This window comes from Mercenaria mercenaria, chromosome 10 (assembly GCF_021730395.1).
Source record: "Mercenaria mercenaria strain notata chromosome 10, MADL_Memer_1, whole genome shotgun sequence".
Taxonomy (NCBI): domain Eukaryota; kingdom Metazoa; phylum Mollusca; class Bivalvia; order Venerida; family Veneridae; genus Mercenaria; species Mercenaria mercenaria.
In genome coordinates, this window is record NC_069370.1 from 57373497 (window position 1) to 57389821 (window position 16325).

The following is a 16325-nucleotide window of genomic DNA, read 5'->3' on the forward strand; positions in this document are numbered from 1 at the left end:
TTTATATTAAACGCTACAATAAACAAAAACACCTTGCCTTACACAGATGCGACGATACAGAACGTATTCAACAAGGATTATACGTCGATAACATACTTACCAGCGTACCAGACGAGTCTACACTGCTAGATTTCTACACTAACAGCAGACAACTGTTCCAGAAAGCATCCTTTAATTTGAGATCATGGAGCTCAAACAACCCAGCTCTGCGTGAGAAAATCAAATCGATGGTTGTGAGCGATAAGGACAGAAATACAAAGGTACTGGGCATGCGCTGGGATTCTTCAACAGACGAACTATCATTTCCACAAAGACTGAAGGCAGCGTCGAATATCTGTGTTCTGACGAAACGTGTGATCCTTCAAGATCTTCCTCCATTTTATGATCCACTTGGATTACTTAGCCCGATCACCGTGACAGGCAAGATGTTGATACAGTCGCTGTGAAACGTAAATTTGAGTGGGACGAACCGTTGCCAGATGACATCATTACAGAGTGGGGTAAGATCAGAGAAGATACCGCGAAAGCTACCGAAACCAAGTTTAGCAGACGATACTTCCAAGGCACAACACCAAGGGAAGTAACTCTTCACGTCTTCTGCGATGCCAGCACAAAGCTTATGGCTCATGGCATACTTGTGTCCGGTTGTCACAGTACTCTCGTGATGGCGAAGAACAAAGTAACTCCATTAAACAACTTACCGTGCCGAAACTTGAACTGTGTGCAGCACTTATAGGCGCTAAACTTAGTCAACACATAACATCCACCATACATTGTGATAAAGTATACTTATGGAGCGACAGCCAGATCGTGCTGAAGTGGATTTCTACAACCAAACCACAGCCACAATTCATAGCCAGACGTGTAACAGAAATACATGAGTTGACAGACGGCTTCATGTGGCACTATTGCCCAACCGATTCAAACCCCAGCAGACCTTCTGTCGAGAGGACTTACCTATGAGAAATTTCACGACAACATATTATGGATGCATGGTCCTAGCTGGCTGAACGACGAGACAACATTTCCCGGATATGAATTAATGCTGAGTACGCACACCAACAGTGAACACGAAGATACCAACTATTCCGCCTGTATGACTACATCGCGAGAAATTACACCCGATCCGGCATTTTAGATGTTATAGACATCAATAGATTCGACACTACCGTAAGCTGATACGTGTTACAGCATATGTTCTAAGATTTGTGAACAACTGCAGAAATATTGAGAAGGTCTACGGACCTCTAGAGTCGCACGAGATCAACGCAGCAGCCAAGCATCTGATAAAGTACGTACAGTCCCGTCATTTCCGGACGTGATAGAGTACATCTACCAGAATAGAAACATCCAGTTGAAAAGACCCAACCTAGTGAGACAGCTTGATTTGTTTCTTGATGACGACAAATTAATCGTTGTGGCGGCAGATTATCTAACGCACCGTTATTACACAGCACGAGATTTCCCTACCTACTTCCTTCCAAAGACAACCTTACAAAGCTTATTATTTTGGACGCACACGTTACACATATGCATTCCGGTACTGAGAGCACAGTCACCTATCTTCGCCAAATATTTTGGATTCCTAGCATTCGCCAGCGTGTTCAGAAAATAGTCCGCTCGTGTGTTACGTGTCGTAAGGTCACAGGAAGAGCATATCGAGTACCTGACCCCCCACCGTTACCTAGCAACAGATTGAAGGTTGCGCCACCATTCACAGTAACCGGCATAGACTTTACCGGAGCTTTAACAGTAAAGGCATCGAGAGGAGAACTACAGAAAGCATACATTTGCCTTTTCACATGTGCCAATACGCGAGCTGTCCATCTAGAAATAGTACCGAACATGACTGTGAATCATTTATTTTAGCTCTACGACGTTTCTTCAGCAGAAAAGCAATACCCAAGGTCATTATGTCGGACAACGCCCTGACGTACATCGCCACCGCCAAAATCCTGAAAGGAAAAGGTCCTTGGAACACATGGTATAACATGGTCATTTATTCCCCAGCACGCGCCATGGTACGGAGGGTGGTGGAGAGGCTTATTGGTATAACAAAGACCTGTATCAGAAAAGTACTTGGAAAGTCATTGGTTAGCATGGAAGTTCTTCAAACAATTACAGCAGAAGTAGAATGTATCGTAAACGACCGCCCACTCACACACACATCTGCAGACCCCTTGGATGAGGAACCCCTTACCCCTTCCCATCTACTGTATGGAAGAAGAGTTACCTCCCTGTTTATCCAGACGACACGGAGTCCCCAGCAGACGACCTATCCCATGATTCTGCAGACAAACTTTATAGATTTAAGTCTGCAACACTTGAACACTTTGGTCGAGATGGAAGCACGATACCTCACATCTTTGCGAGAGTTTCACAGAAATCAGGTAACCATGGAGATGCTGTTACGATTTGGGGACGTCGTGCAGATACATGACACCAGCTTACCAAGAAATCGCTGGTCCCTTGGCGTGATTGAAGACGTTATCGTTGGAAATGATGGACTTATTCGAGCAGCCCGTGTTAGATCAAGACGAGGGTGTAACTACCCGACCATATCAAAACTGTATCCACTCGAGCTGAAGTAACCAGATGTGCGTGCTTCCTTATAGAACAGTTACCTTACCCAGTGACTATTACACAGAACTTACTTAGTGATTGTAATAATGAATATCTAAGAGATCAGACAAACTGTAATACGCGTAATGTGATATGAGATCGTGTTTTAAGTTAAAGTGACAGTAACACTTGTTCAAAATATGTGATTATGCAGAAGTTTACTGACTTTCTAGGTTAACCATTATCCGCAGTTCTAAGTGATATAACATATTCTGGAATAAGCAAAGACTGTTATTTCTCAGAGAAAGTGATTTACTATGTTTTATATGTTTGTTTGTAAATACTCTAAATAACATGTTTTATGTTTAAAAATCAGCATCGTGGCCCCCGGAGTGTCACGTTAAGTAACATGTATATTTAACGACGCGCCATTCTTGGCGTCACGTCTACGTAACGCGCTCTTTTGTTGTATGTTATGACGTCCTGGACGTCACTTGTTGTTCTTCCGGTCTATGAAGTAAACAGTCAACGTAAAACGGACAACACTTTTGTCTTCATTTAATGTCTCCACGACAGCAAGAATTGGCTTCGTTTCTATAGAAATAAATGAAAAACTTTACCTACCGATTTACATCTGGGTTAAATTTCCAGCGGGGCATTTGTCCAGCGGGCGTCAGGACAGCCGGTTATCCAGTGTGTTACACCTAAGGCCATTCCAATTTCATTAAAAGTTCTTCGGAAAATTTTCAAGTGAAATTTTTCTTTTCTTTTTTTTCAATTTTAACTCTTTGAAAGATATATTTTTCATGGTGCGAGCGGGATAATTTTGATATTGTTTATAACTAAATTTACTATTTCAATGGCAAGTTCACTGTGTAGCATAAGTGATATATATACAGGTTGTCTGTAAAAATCTTTAAATTTACATATTTTAAATGTATGAATTTACACAATTGATATATGGAATCTGCTAAAGATGTCCTTAAAATCAAAGGCTTGCATATGGTTTGCATACATAGATTATCAGCGAGTTCAGGCATGATCTTTTGCACTTGCAGGTAAATTCACATATAGTCAGCAGAAATGACTGGAACTCACAAATAAAAATTCATGGAGTACCTCGTTACTTTTAAAATATGGCAACTATTTTGTTATAAAAACTGCATGCCATTTTGTCAAAAGCAAGAACAATGTTTCTGTTCTTAGTGATTGAATTCGATGTCTGATCGGCTCATGCACAATTTTATCTTGTAAAAACTTCATGTCTTAATATTGTATACTATCCTGAATACATACAGAGTAATACGTAATTGAGCCGCGCCATGAGAAAACCAACATAGTGGCTTTGCGACCATCATGGATCCAGACCAGCCTGCACATCCGCGCAGTCTGGTCAGGGTCCATGCTGTGCGCTTTAAAAGCCTATTGCAATCAGAGAAACCGTTAGCGAACAGCATGGATCCTGACCAGGCTGCGCAGATGCGCAGGCTGGTCTGAGTCCATGCCGGTCGCAAACGCACTATGTTGGTTTTCTCATGGCGCGGCTCATATAATTAAGCTGTTGCTGATATAATGTTAGGTTGAATGTTCAGGTGCAGATTTTCTTTCCTAGTCAGTATTTTCTTAAGTCTTTTGTTAATTTAAGTTCTATTTCTCAAGAAATATACCCCAATTAAAACATTTTTTTTCATTCCTTTTCTTATTTTTGTTTTCAAACCTTACATGAATATTTATCAACATGCAAAGTTGTACCGTTCCCCCACCTCACTCCTCCATCCAGTCATGCCCACCACCCCGATCATGCATCCCCACACTCCCATCCCACTTTTTTTTCATTTTTAATTTTTCATCAGTATTTATAATCAACATGTGAAGTATTGTACCCTCACCTGGTCACCCCGCTGCCCCCCCCCCCCCCACCCCCGTGTTATAACTGATGAAAGGAAAATCGGGCAGATCTGATGATGAAATAAATTGTAACTCGCGCATGTAGCCAGCTATATTAACTCCCAAATAAAAGAAAATCACATATCAGTAAAGAAAGATTTGAGGTACAAAACTTCACATGTTGATAATAAATATTGATGGAAAATAAAAAATGGAGAAAAAAGTGTTGGTGGGGGGTGGGGAGGGGGCAGTGACGCTGCATGGTTGCATGATCGGCGGAGGTGGAGGTGGTGACTGGATGGAGGAGCGAGGGTGGGGGAAGGGTACAATTTTTTGGGGGGAAGGGGTGTGACCACAGCAGTGTGGGTGATCGGGTGTGGGTAAACAACTTCACATGTTGATGGGGGAAAAAATGAAAAACGTTTTATAAAATTCGGCCAATTGTTTAGTTTGTTATGTACAAATATGTGAGTTTTTAAACAATTAAAGGGCAATAACTCTATAGATACTAAAGGTATCCTGACGAAATTGTGTGTGCACTACCACATTAATATGGTGATCTAAATTTAATTTAAGTTTCATAGTTTTAGGTCAAATATGCCACAAGTTATAATGCACAAATTGCCATGTTTATAGAACCTATATAGTTAACAATAGAAAATTCCAAGGGCCATAATTTATCTCTGGTGTTACTTGGGCAATCTGACTGAAATTTGACGTGCCGCATTTCCGCATAATGATTAACAAGTATTTGAAGTTTTATTGAAATATTCCCGACCACTTCCTAGAAATGGCTCCGGACGGACGGACGGAAAGATGGACGGAAGGACTGACGGACAACGCCAAAACTATATCCCTCCGACTTCGGCGGGGGATAATAAAATAGGTCTGACGTAAAGCCATTTATCCGGAAACCTAGACTAAAGCCTGGTAATTATTATACGGGCGGCTAAAATGTTGCCGGGAACTATTATATCCCGTATATTAAGTGGTAAACAGTCCGCGCTACCGTCTTCCTTAATTAATTTCGACATTAGTAAGTCAGCAGCAGACAGCAGCAATATAAGGACTTCAACTGATATTTTGCGAGTTGTGAAAAATAAAGCAAAACCAACGTGTATATATATTAAGCCATGTGATTGAAAAAAGGTGCATCTACAACTGAAAATTTTCATTAAAACCAAAATAGTGTAACATTTTTTTGTTTACGAAAATGTCATCAAAAGAGGATTTTCTCATAGAAACCCACTGTTTCTATAGGAGAGAACGCCGTGACGTCACGCATCAACATCGTTTGCATATGGGATTGGGATTTTTAATTTTTAATAACTTTTTCGCTCATTTATGGATTTTCAAAATTCAAAAAGTTTTGAAATATTTACAATTTTCAAATATCTTTTTAAAATGAATAACCGTTTTAAAAGACATGTGATTTAAATAGCGGCGTAGTGATGTTCTGTAAGTTAAGCGTTCATAATTAATCCATTTTATTTCAAAATTATAATTGAAAGTAATTAATTAATTTCTGGAATATTTACTTCAGATAACCAGGAACTGGTTAAGTATAATCTATTGTTTTTGCCCTTCGTTTGCCACTGTCTGTGATAAGTTCGAGAGATAACACACTGTAGACCTCATTTGTTGAGAATCTTCATCATTCTTTTGCGGAATAGGACTAGAACTTAGACAAGTTCGATAACTGGTTGAACCAATTCTGTTTGTACGTGACTATGTTGAACTCGCTTTTGTGCAAAGTGTTATTCTAACATGGCTCGATTTGAGTGAATCTTAAACAAAGAAAAAATTTAAGCCCTGTATATTCTGCGATAAACAACAGTTGACATGCGGACCGGTAAGAGCGCATTTTGACGTCAATTATGATGTCAAAGTACCACACAGGATGTACATGTGTATGATGACGTTGACAATTTCTATAACTGACAACACCATTACTATGGCTCTTTACTCAGTGGGGTTTTTTTTCTCATTGTTTACACATGTTAGACCACATTTTAACCACCTGTCACAAAATATAACCAACCTATCAGATCTCAAGACTAATTGGGTAGTTTGTAAGGAGTTTTAAATAATATTGGAGTATTTGAGTAAGTGCCCTAATACTAGAATAACTGTCCTTGATGTAAAGTAGAATTGTTATATTTTGACAGGATAACTAAATTGTACAAGTATTCGACATTAAAGGGCATGCTTCCGTAGTATAAATGTCAAGGTGAATTAAATCAAAGTTATCAGATCATATTTTCAGAGTATGATATCTAAGGTTTCTTGGGTATTCAAGTAAGCAGGTTAACGTTGTTTCAGATATGTATTTTACAAAAAAGCAGTTTTACGTATTTTAAGACTTCATAATTTTCAATTGTTGATTATGCGCTTTAATTACTTAACAAAAGTTTGAAATTTGTATATTTGGCAGTTTTTATGATATGCAGGCTCCATAATCTCAGATCCCCTATCAAAATTCAAGTTTGTTTAATTCTGCTCATTGTTTTCTCGTTTAGGCAAAGCCATTATTCTAACTGGGGATCACTCTGTGCACCATGTACAATGCCGTGTGAATACATCTGCGAATGTCTTGACGTTAGATTCTGGTACTTAAAACATGTGTGGCTATAGAGTTCTGCTCAGCCCAGGGCTAGAGGGCGTGGACGGCAACTCGCAACTCGTATTTCCAATACAGTCCGTGAACATTTTTGTAACGCATGGAATAATTTAAGTAATAAAGTTTTTTATGCCTCCGCCATAAAATGGGGGCCCCTGTCTGTGTGTGTCCGGGCTATAACTTTGACAGGCATGATCCAATTTCAGAATTATTTCACACAAATGGTAAGCATGGATAGACAATGTTGCGGGGGCATCCGTGTCTGTGACACATTTCTAGTTAGAATTTTAAGTTAGCTTTTTTAAAAAGTATATCAGAGCAAGTGTGATTGATATATTTCCCGAACAAACCTGAATATAATTTCTTACGTGCATAATTACATTTCACATATACTTTCAGGGCGATGGACTGTCTAATGGATTTGGCAGATCTGGATTTTTCCGGGATGCCAACTACAGAAATCGACTTGGACACGATCGACTTCAATGAAATTTTACAATGACGCTATGAATGCATGAACAACGGGCGCATTTGAAATCTGTAAACTTTGACTGAACACAAAGTACAAACAAGATGGATAATCTACTAATTCAGAAAAATATCGCTAAAAATTGTCTTTATGTTGAAATTGCAAATGTGCACAGTATCCATATATAGCGTTTAGGTATTTTTTTTAACCAATCTAAACTTTTTCTGGAAACAGCCTGTTCGGACCATTGGCCCCATCTAACGGTATCCTTATGGTATAGCATTATATAGTAAGAAAAGAAAAGGTAGGACACTTCCGAAACACCAAATCTGATTTGAAGCTAATATAGAACGTACGGTTCAAACGATACACTTAATTAATTGATATTATTGTAATAAACCTGCGGCATAAGTTTAACCTTTATCACTACAGTATTTTTAAAGAAATCAGCGATTTTCCACGAACTTCAGATTTCTACATCTTCCCTGCTTGTATACATCCGGTTTGCAACGGAGTGAATTTGTAGTCCTTATTGCGGTGGTCAAAAATAAACCTTCGGTATCGAAGGTATAAAATTTCGTGAAAATAAATCGAAAAATTTATATTCTGTACCGGCTTGGCCCGATATAATAATGTTGTGGTCACGCTTAGCAGCGCTCCTTAGTTGTTCTAACTGAATTGACATTTTTGTTTATTATTGTTTGTCGCTATTTTTTCATTCAGTTCTATTGAAGTATAGTAGTCGCAACTTGTCCGCGATGGTTGGCCTTAGACTGATTATTCATATCGATTATTTCATTGTAGAAATATGGTGTGCTTAGGTTAGCCGTGTGTTTAAATTAATGAATGCAATGAGATGAAGCGTTTTACGTACACTCCTTTTCAATAATAGGTTGTGCCTCATTATGTATTATAATACAAAGGTCAACCATCGGGGTCAAGTTGCGTCCACTATAATGATGATGAAAGTATATAGCCGAGGTATATCGATTTTCCCGGTATCTGTCAAACTATACCTATTAACCAATGAAATCGCAGAGGATATTCGCACCGTAGATCCGGAAACATCGGAGCAAAGCAAATGTTGGACTCGATTCAAAATGTAAAACATCGATTTTATAGCTATAATAGGATTTATTTGAACATTTTTTGTGGTAAATTTGTTAAAATTAATATTTCCAACTAACGTTTAAATTTTATTCTATTAAAATCGATCATATAATAATGAACAAGAGAATATGGGAATTCGGAAGTGTCCTACCTTTCTTTTTTTCTTACTATATAAATGCTATACCATAAGGATGCGTTAGATGGGGCCTGTGGTTCGGACCAGACTAAAGCTAAGGCCCTTTAATTAGCCAAAAATGACGAAATAGATATGCCTCAGCTCCACTAAGTATGGAAAATTGTAACAAATTTATTTCTTCTTTTGACCTTTTGGCTGAATCTTCACCGAACTTTGAAAATATAATTCATCCTTGCGTAGATCTTACTCGATCTTTTAAGGATCTCCGCCACAGTATGAGACCTTCAAAGTAACATTTGAACCGCCTAGTAAACAACTTATTTGTAAGGCTGTTACAGATGATTACTAATAAACTTTGATAATGTGGCAGTTGAGTCCAATAAGTCCAGGGGTGTTCAAAGATAAAGCAAATGTTGGATTTACCTGTATTGGAAAATAAACAGTGTCGATTGTATTGAGGTCAACTGCCACATTATCAAAGTTTATTAATACCTACCAATTAGACGAAAAATGTAGAATGCTGAGCTATTTAAAGACTCACCACGACCTAGTGACCAACATTTTTCACCCACAAAAACTTCATGACAATCATTTTTATAATACAGGTAATATACAGCTATACTACAAGTTTTATGGTGGACATTTTAGGCTCTCTTCATGAATAAATGTGTTTTCACTACTTTATCTTCAAACTTTTTCAGTCGATCTTTTTTCAGCATAGTTTTAAGAATATATATGAATAACTGTCTTACACTGGAAAAAAATTTGATTAAAATTTAACTAAATACACTGATTTATGTACATATTGCTACATTAATTCAATAAAATGATAAGACATTAAACAAATTGTCTTGGCCTAATATATGTCACTGTCAGTTTGAAACTAAATTCTTGAAAATCTCATATTTTACATACAAATCATGTTTAATTACCATCATGGAAATACAAAAGAATACATTTATTTTGTGGTGTCTCTTTAAAGACCTGCTCCAGTCCTACCTTTCAACTTTAAAGTGTCACTGAAAAAGCATGAAAATCCTGACTATGAACTATGAAATAAAGTGTGGCGCGTGGCCGTTAACTGCTACCTATTGTGATCATGGGTTGCATACACACAATAGAATTTGAATAGCCGTGGAGCAGGGCTTTAAGTGGATTAAAACTGATTTTCTGCTTGCTGCCTTTAGTGTCACATAAGATATAATCTATAAAAGAACAATGTTTTAAGATATCTCAACATTACGAAGAGGTTATACATCTGCGGAATAATTTCACAGTGGTGTATACACGCGGTTTATAAACGATTCATATTGTTGAGATGTGTTAAAACACGGTTCTACTATATGCAATTTCGATTCTAATATGTTTTTTATGTAAGCATGTAGATAAAACAGGAAATTACTTAACGGAGCATTTATGGCGCCAGTTATAATAGGTTGGCGTGACGTCAACGCGTCAACGTCCTTTAATAAATTACGGGAAGTAAGACGTCCCGCGGAATGACTTTGGAGTGCGTAGACGTCTAATGAGTTATTCCAGGCGCATAATAGTCGATACAGTATGTGCGAATTTAATTTGTAACGCCGTTCTGTATCATTTCGATTCTAAAAAGTCTTTCATCTAAGGTAGTAGATCCAATGCGAAAACATTCTTTATCGGCGCCTGCATGTATTGCGCCAAATAATGCGTCGACATGGCGTCAGATTTTCGTGTTTTAACGGAAATGTGCATGGATATTTCAAATGAGAATATATACTACTATAAGATTCTTTCACTGGTTGTAGGTGCAGATTGGATTATCCGGCCTCGATGGTAACTGTTTAGGTGGTAACGAGGCTCTTCCCGAGTGACCGCGTTAACAGTTACCCGAGAGCCGGATAATCCAATCTGTATCTACCATCAGCGATATAATCTTTTTCTTGCATATGATATTCAATAAATAAAAATAGAAATGAAATCAACCGAACGGCTTTCTTTTTAGAACTATTTCTGACAGCAGCGTGTTCAAATAAAACGCTGGAAACCAACGTCCGTAAACAGGAAAGACGGCATGACGTTTCGAAGACAAATAACAATATTTAGTATCTGATTTGTTTTATCAGTTGCAGCGTAACGTTATGAATTTTGATAAAATAATGTTGTTTTTTGAATCGAGAAATATACTGTGAGGAACAAAGAGGAACTGTCAAGGTTATAGGATTTTTATTCTGTTTTATGAAATCAAATGTAAATCACTAAATAAATCTTCTACGTTTAAGTAGTTCGTAATACGTCTTTTACAGCACGAGAGTCAAGCCCTGTTCAGTCGTATATGTCACAGAACGAATATGTGACGCGAGTGAAAAATTCGACCGAATATATCCCACGTGTGATATATTCGATCAAAAATAGCACGCGCACGAAACGTTTATGGTACATAAAATGTGATGTATACGTTGGACATTAGTTTATATAGGCACACCAAAACGAATACCTCACATGCAGAAATGGGCAAAGAAAAACGAAATTTTCAACGAGTACATCACATTTTTATCAGTCTAGAAAAAAATACAGTCATGTACATTTTTAAAACAATCAAATTTTATCGACACATCTCAGTTATGCCACACAGATTTTGCGAATTTCTAGATTCACACGGCCGATCGAATAGACCCGATCGCTCCGAAACATTGTTCGGGTACTGGACTAGTGTGGTCGGGATGATTAGTCTTATGTCTTTAATTTGTATAAATGTTTGATCAATTATCGACCGAGGGTTCGGAAAGTTATCGACTGCGTTCGTGCGGCCGTCGGGTGGCGGTCAAGTTAACATTGACAAAAATTTGGAAATGGTCGCTGACTTATCTAGCTCGATTACCAAGAGGTCAGGATATTGTTTTTATAGGTCTAATTTGATCGGCAATGCTCAGACTTTTAATCCGATATTTTTAATACAATGTATCTAAAAACATTGAGCAGCGGTCGGTTGGCAAGCGTTCGTGAAGACATCGTGAAAAACACATGTAGCAATCGACTTTTCATTGTTTAGAAACTGTCTTGATCGAAAAAAGATTGAAAAACTATACTTGATTGCTGTTCGATATCGCCACCCGATCAATGCCATCTGCTGTCCAGATCTTTTCAAACTATCATTACCACCATCACTACCACTACCACTTCTATTAGTACTACTAAAACCCCCACCACTACTACTACCACCGCAACAACCACTACCACGAAAACCGAATCGATAGCCTAGTGGTAGAGCGTCCGCTTCGAGTGCGGGAGGTCGTGGGTTCGATCCCCCGCCACGTTATACCAAATACGTGAAAAATAGTTCCAGTAGCTCCCTCGGTTTGCGCTCAGCATTAAAAGGGAAACTGGCTTCTCTTCTCTCATACCCACGTGGAGATTGATTCCATCAGGTGTCAAGAGTGATTATTATACGTTGTAGAACTTGCTTCACAACCTACCTAAAATAAATTATGTATAAACTAAACACTACCACCACCACTACAACAACCACCACCACAAACACTAGTACTACTACCACCACCGCTATAATTTCTACTACTACCATTATTATCACTACAACCGCCACTTTTATCTCTATTACCACCACTACCACCACCACTATTACCACCACCACTACTACCATCACCACTACCACCACTTCTACTTCTACCACCACCTTTACCATTAGCACCACTTCTACCACTACCACCACTATTACTACCACTACGACCATCACAACCACTATTACCCTTTGATTTTTTTTCTTTGAACTTATTTTGTCATACCGCTGAACATCACGTCGTTTCAAACAGTGACATCATGATAATAAGATAGGTTGTTAAATTCATTTATTTATTTATTGCCTGTTTCTTTCCTATGAGACAGTATGTGTTCATTCGGCGCACGTATGTATAAAACTCATACATCGATAATCCCCTGTGTATACATTTTTTTAATTACATCGAGTATAAAACATCACCAACATTTGTATCGGTGTAACAGTTGGGGACATCCATTATAGCAATTCATTTTTCATCATGAAGGTCTATGCTGTAATTTTCGTAAAGCGGAAATGCAATGACGGGATTATCTATTTCATAAACACTGAGTAAACTTGATATATTTGCATGGCCGGCTCCTGCGTAAGGGGTGGGGGTCCAGGATGGGGTGGGGCCCGGGGCCCCTTTCCGGGGAATGATTTTAAACAAAAGTAAAATTTTGCAGTTTAAAGGGCCATTTTTTAATCACAATGAATGGAATATACGTTTTGGGTTGAAAAACTGTAAAAATTTGACCAAACGAATAAAATCACATTAGAAAAATCCCAATTTTACGGTGGGAATATATCAAGCGTGTTCTTATTCGATCTTTTACATAAAACGGCACAACAAGCCCCGGAAAAAAAATTCCCGGAAAAATCCCGGAAAAGGCAAAAATAGTGTTTGTCATTTTTTCGTTTTTAACTTATGGTAAAACGGTTGTCAATTTTGTAAAAAATTTACCCCGTCTAAAATTTCATACTAGAAAATAATTTTTTCCCGGTTGTTTTCAAACCCAAATCATTTATAATTGTATTTTATGCATCGTGGGTGAGTAAAGGGGAAAAAGACGGGAAAAATGCAAAAAAATGGGTTTATATGTTTATTTCTTTTTGGTTTTTACTTATCCCAAAGATTTGGGGACATGATAGTTCAGTAAAAAAAAAGCGAACATTTAATTCTGTGTGTGATAGCTAATCTGTGCACAGTGTGCTCAATACCAAAATTAACTCCATCCGTTGTGTTTTCCCTTTAACCCCCTTTTTTTAAACCCCCTTTTTCCCAGTTCCCAAAAACCTAACCATCTTTTTCGAGGTACTTTAGTTAACATTCAAAAGTTGAACCCGGCCCAATTTTTTACAAAGAAAGTTTTATCCAAAATATTAGAAAAGGGGTCTGAAGTTTATCGGGTGTCGGCAAAAATTTGGCATTTATGGTGGCGATTAGAAAAAAATCCAAAAAGGGCGTCCAAAATGGTTTTACTCAAAAAAGGGTGATGATTTAAAATTTTTTAAGACATATCATCATGTCTACATTTTCACAAAAATTTTTTAATTATTTTTCTTTTTAATATTTTAGTACGATATAAGATTTTATGAGTATTTTTTTTTACATAAATTCCCCAAAAAATTATTTTGCAAAATTTCGGCCCAAAGGTCAAATAATCCCCAAAGCTCAAATTTTTCGGGTAGAAAAAAAGTATAAATTTTTTTTAGCTTTTGGGGAAATTTTCAGGACAATTTTGGGGTTTTCCCAAAATTTAATTTTGAAAAAAACCATGCCCTTTCAAGTTCATTCTTGGGGGAGCAGTACTAATAGTCCCGCAAATTTCCTACTCGGAAGCAGTTTTTCACAGTGCCATAAACCTTTTCTCAGTGTGCAGTATCCAGTGCCTTTGAACCTTTCAGTTTTACAGTACTCACAGTCCTTAAATCTATAAAAGGTAATAGGGAAAAATACTCAGTGAGCAGTACTCACGGTCCCTTTGAACACACTCAGTAAACAAAAATCACGGTTATATGAACACAAACTCAGTGACCCAGTTTCAAAAGGGGCCCTGAGCTTACTCGGGGAAACATTTACTCAATGAGCAGTTTCACATTGAAATGAGCTTTTATCGTGAAACTACTCGGAGCAGTACCACAGTGACTCACAGTGACGTGAACACAAATCGTGAGGGGTACTCACGGAAATGTAAACCCACAAACTCAGTGGGGCAGTATCACGGTTCCGTGGACACTACTTAGTGAGTAGTCTCACAGTGACGTGAAATTTTACTCATTTAAGCAGTATCAGGGTTTAATGTAAAACCCCTACTCAGTGCTCAGACTCACGGTGTCATGAACACTACTCAGTGAGCAGTACTCACAGTAATGTGAACACTACTCAGTAAGCAGTACTCACGGTGACGTTAACACCACTCAGTGAGAAAGTATCCGGTCCCGGGGAATATTCTCTTTGAGCAGTAGTCCGGTGAGTGAAAAAATTACCAGTGAGCAATACTCAGGGGTACCGTGAACACTATCAGTAAGCATATCACCTGCTTTGAACACTACTCAGTGAGCAAAAATTAAGGAAACCGGGGAATTTACTTTGGGTGAGCAGTACTCACAGTTATGTGAAAAATACTACTGGCATTACTCACAGTGCGTAAACCACTCCAGTGAGGGGAAAATCACAGTGCGTGAACATTTCTCAGTGAGGGGAAAACTCACAGTCCCGTGTCACACTACAAAAACCGTGAACACTGCCCGGGTAAGTAGTACAACAGTGCTGTAAAACACTATGGATGTTTAAATGCTGTAAAAAGTATCAGAGCTGTGAAATCCCCAATTGATAAACAGCAAGGGTCATGGAGAAATTGTAACCCCAGACACTTAGGTCCTTCCCATGAATATTTTCACCACATTTAAAAAGGGAAAACCGTTTGTCCCTTTCTCAAAACGAAAAAGGGGCGGCATTTTTTTTTAACCTACCAATCCCTTTTGGGATAGGTTATCAGTCAACTATTAAAAAAGGGGGGTTTGAAGAAAAATTTTATATATGGTATCTTTCGTACGTTTAGCAGGGTAATAATGTCAATTTGTTTTCAGTTTTGACTGTTAAAACCGAATATATATATATATATATATATATTTTTTTTTTTTTTTTTTTTTTTTTTTTTTTTTTTTGGAAATAGACTTTTAGTTATTTCAGTGATACCGTCGAATCATTTTAAAAACGTTTTATAATGTTCTATCAATGTGGATATATTTCAATCTTTGCTTGAGGCAATACCCCACAATAATTGAATAGCATTTTAAAACCCCCTCTATGGATAATACGACAGAAAACAACCTATGAATAAATTTTACTTTTATACAGAAATTTAAAAAATTTACCAAAAAATGCACCGAATATGGGAGTATTTTGATGTTCTGGCCTCATTTAAAGGATAAAAAAATCCCCATCCTTTTAGGGGAATTTCAAAAACAAAATAGAAAAATGAAAAACCCACCCCAAAAATTTTTTTTTCATACCTGCATAATTGAGGAAGAAAAAAAGACAAAGTATCAATATGTATCAACTTCTTCAAGTACTTGTAAATGGGGCCCTATAAAGTCAAATTAGTAAGGGGTACAAATTTTAAAAAACAGTTTTACCCGTAAAAAATTTAATTAAATTTTCCTTTTTTTGTATCAGATCATCTTTTTGCGATATTTCTTTTAATTCTTTCAAAAGGGGAAATTTTAAAATTCTTTTTCAAAAACTACAAATTGGTGTAAAGAATGGGTAAATTTGTATTTAGCAGGAATTTTGACATTTGAATATTTTCATCTTTAAAAGGAACAGTTTTTAAAAGTTTTAAAATTTTATGAAAGGGTTTTGTTGCAAAATTCTACAAAAAAAATGTAAAGTTTTTATTTTATGGCGGGGCCCCTTGGACGACATCTTGATTTTTTCAGCTCGCCACCATTTATGCCCAAATTTTTGCCCGGGACTTTCAGAATCAAAAAACTTTTACTAAAC

At 37.5% G+C, this 16325-nt stretch overlaps 1 protein-coding gene across 3 annotated transcripts in view; it reads left to right on the forward strand.

Annotated features, from left to right (window-relative positions):
- The window catches only part of LOC123560704 (signal transducer and activator of transcription 5B-like), a 58128-nt gene extending 48383 nt beyond the window's left edge, over nucleotides 1-9745 (forward strand). Inside the window, exons 21-22 of one of the 3 annotated variants that reach the window (XR_008372804.1) lie at nucleotides 6969-7146; nucleotides 7469-9745. Coding sequence is in view for 2 of the 3 variants with exons in the window: in XM_053553157.1 (XP_053409132.1) it covers nucleotides 6969-7058; nucleotides 7469-7571 (193 nt within the window). In the remaining variant the exon portion in view is untranslated. The remainder of the gene's footprint in view (nucleotides 1-6968; nucleotides 7147-7468) is intronic. The other 2 variants (XM_053553157.1, XM_053553158.1) reach the window with 2 other exon arrangements.
- Nucleotides 9746-16325: the final 6580 nt, after the last annotated feature.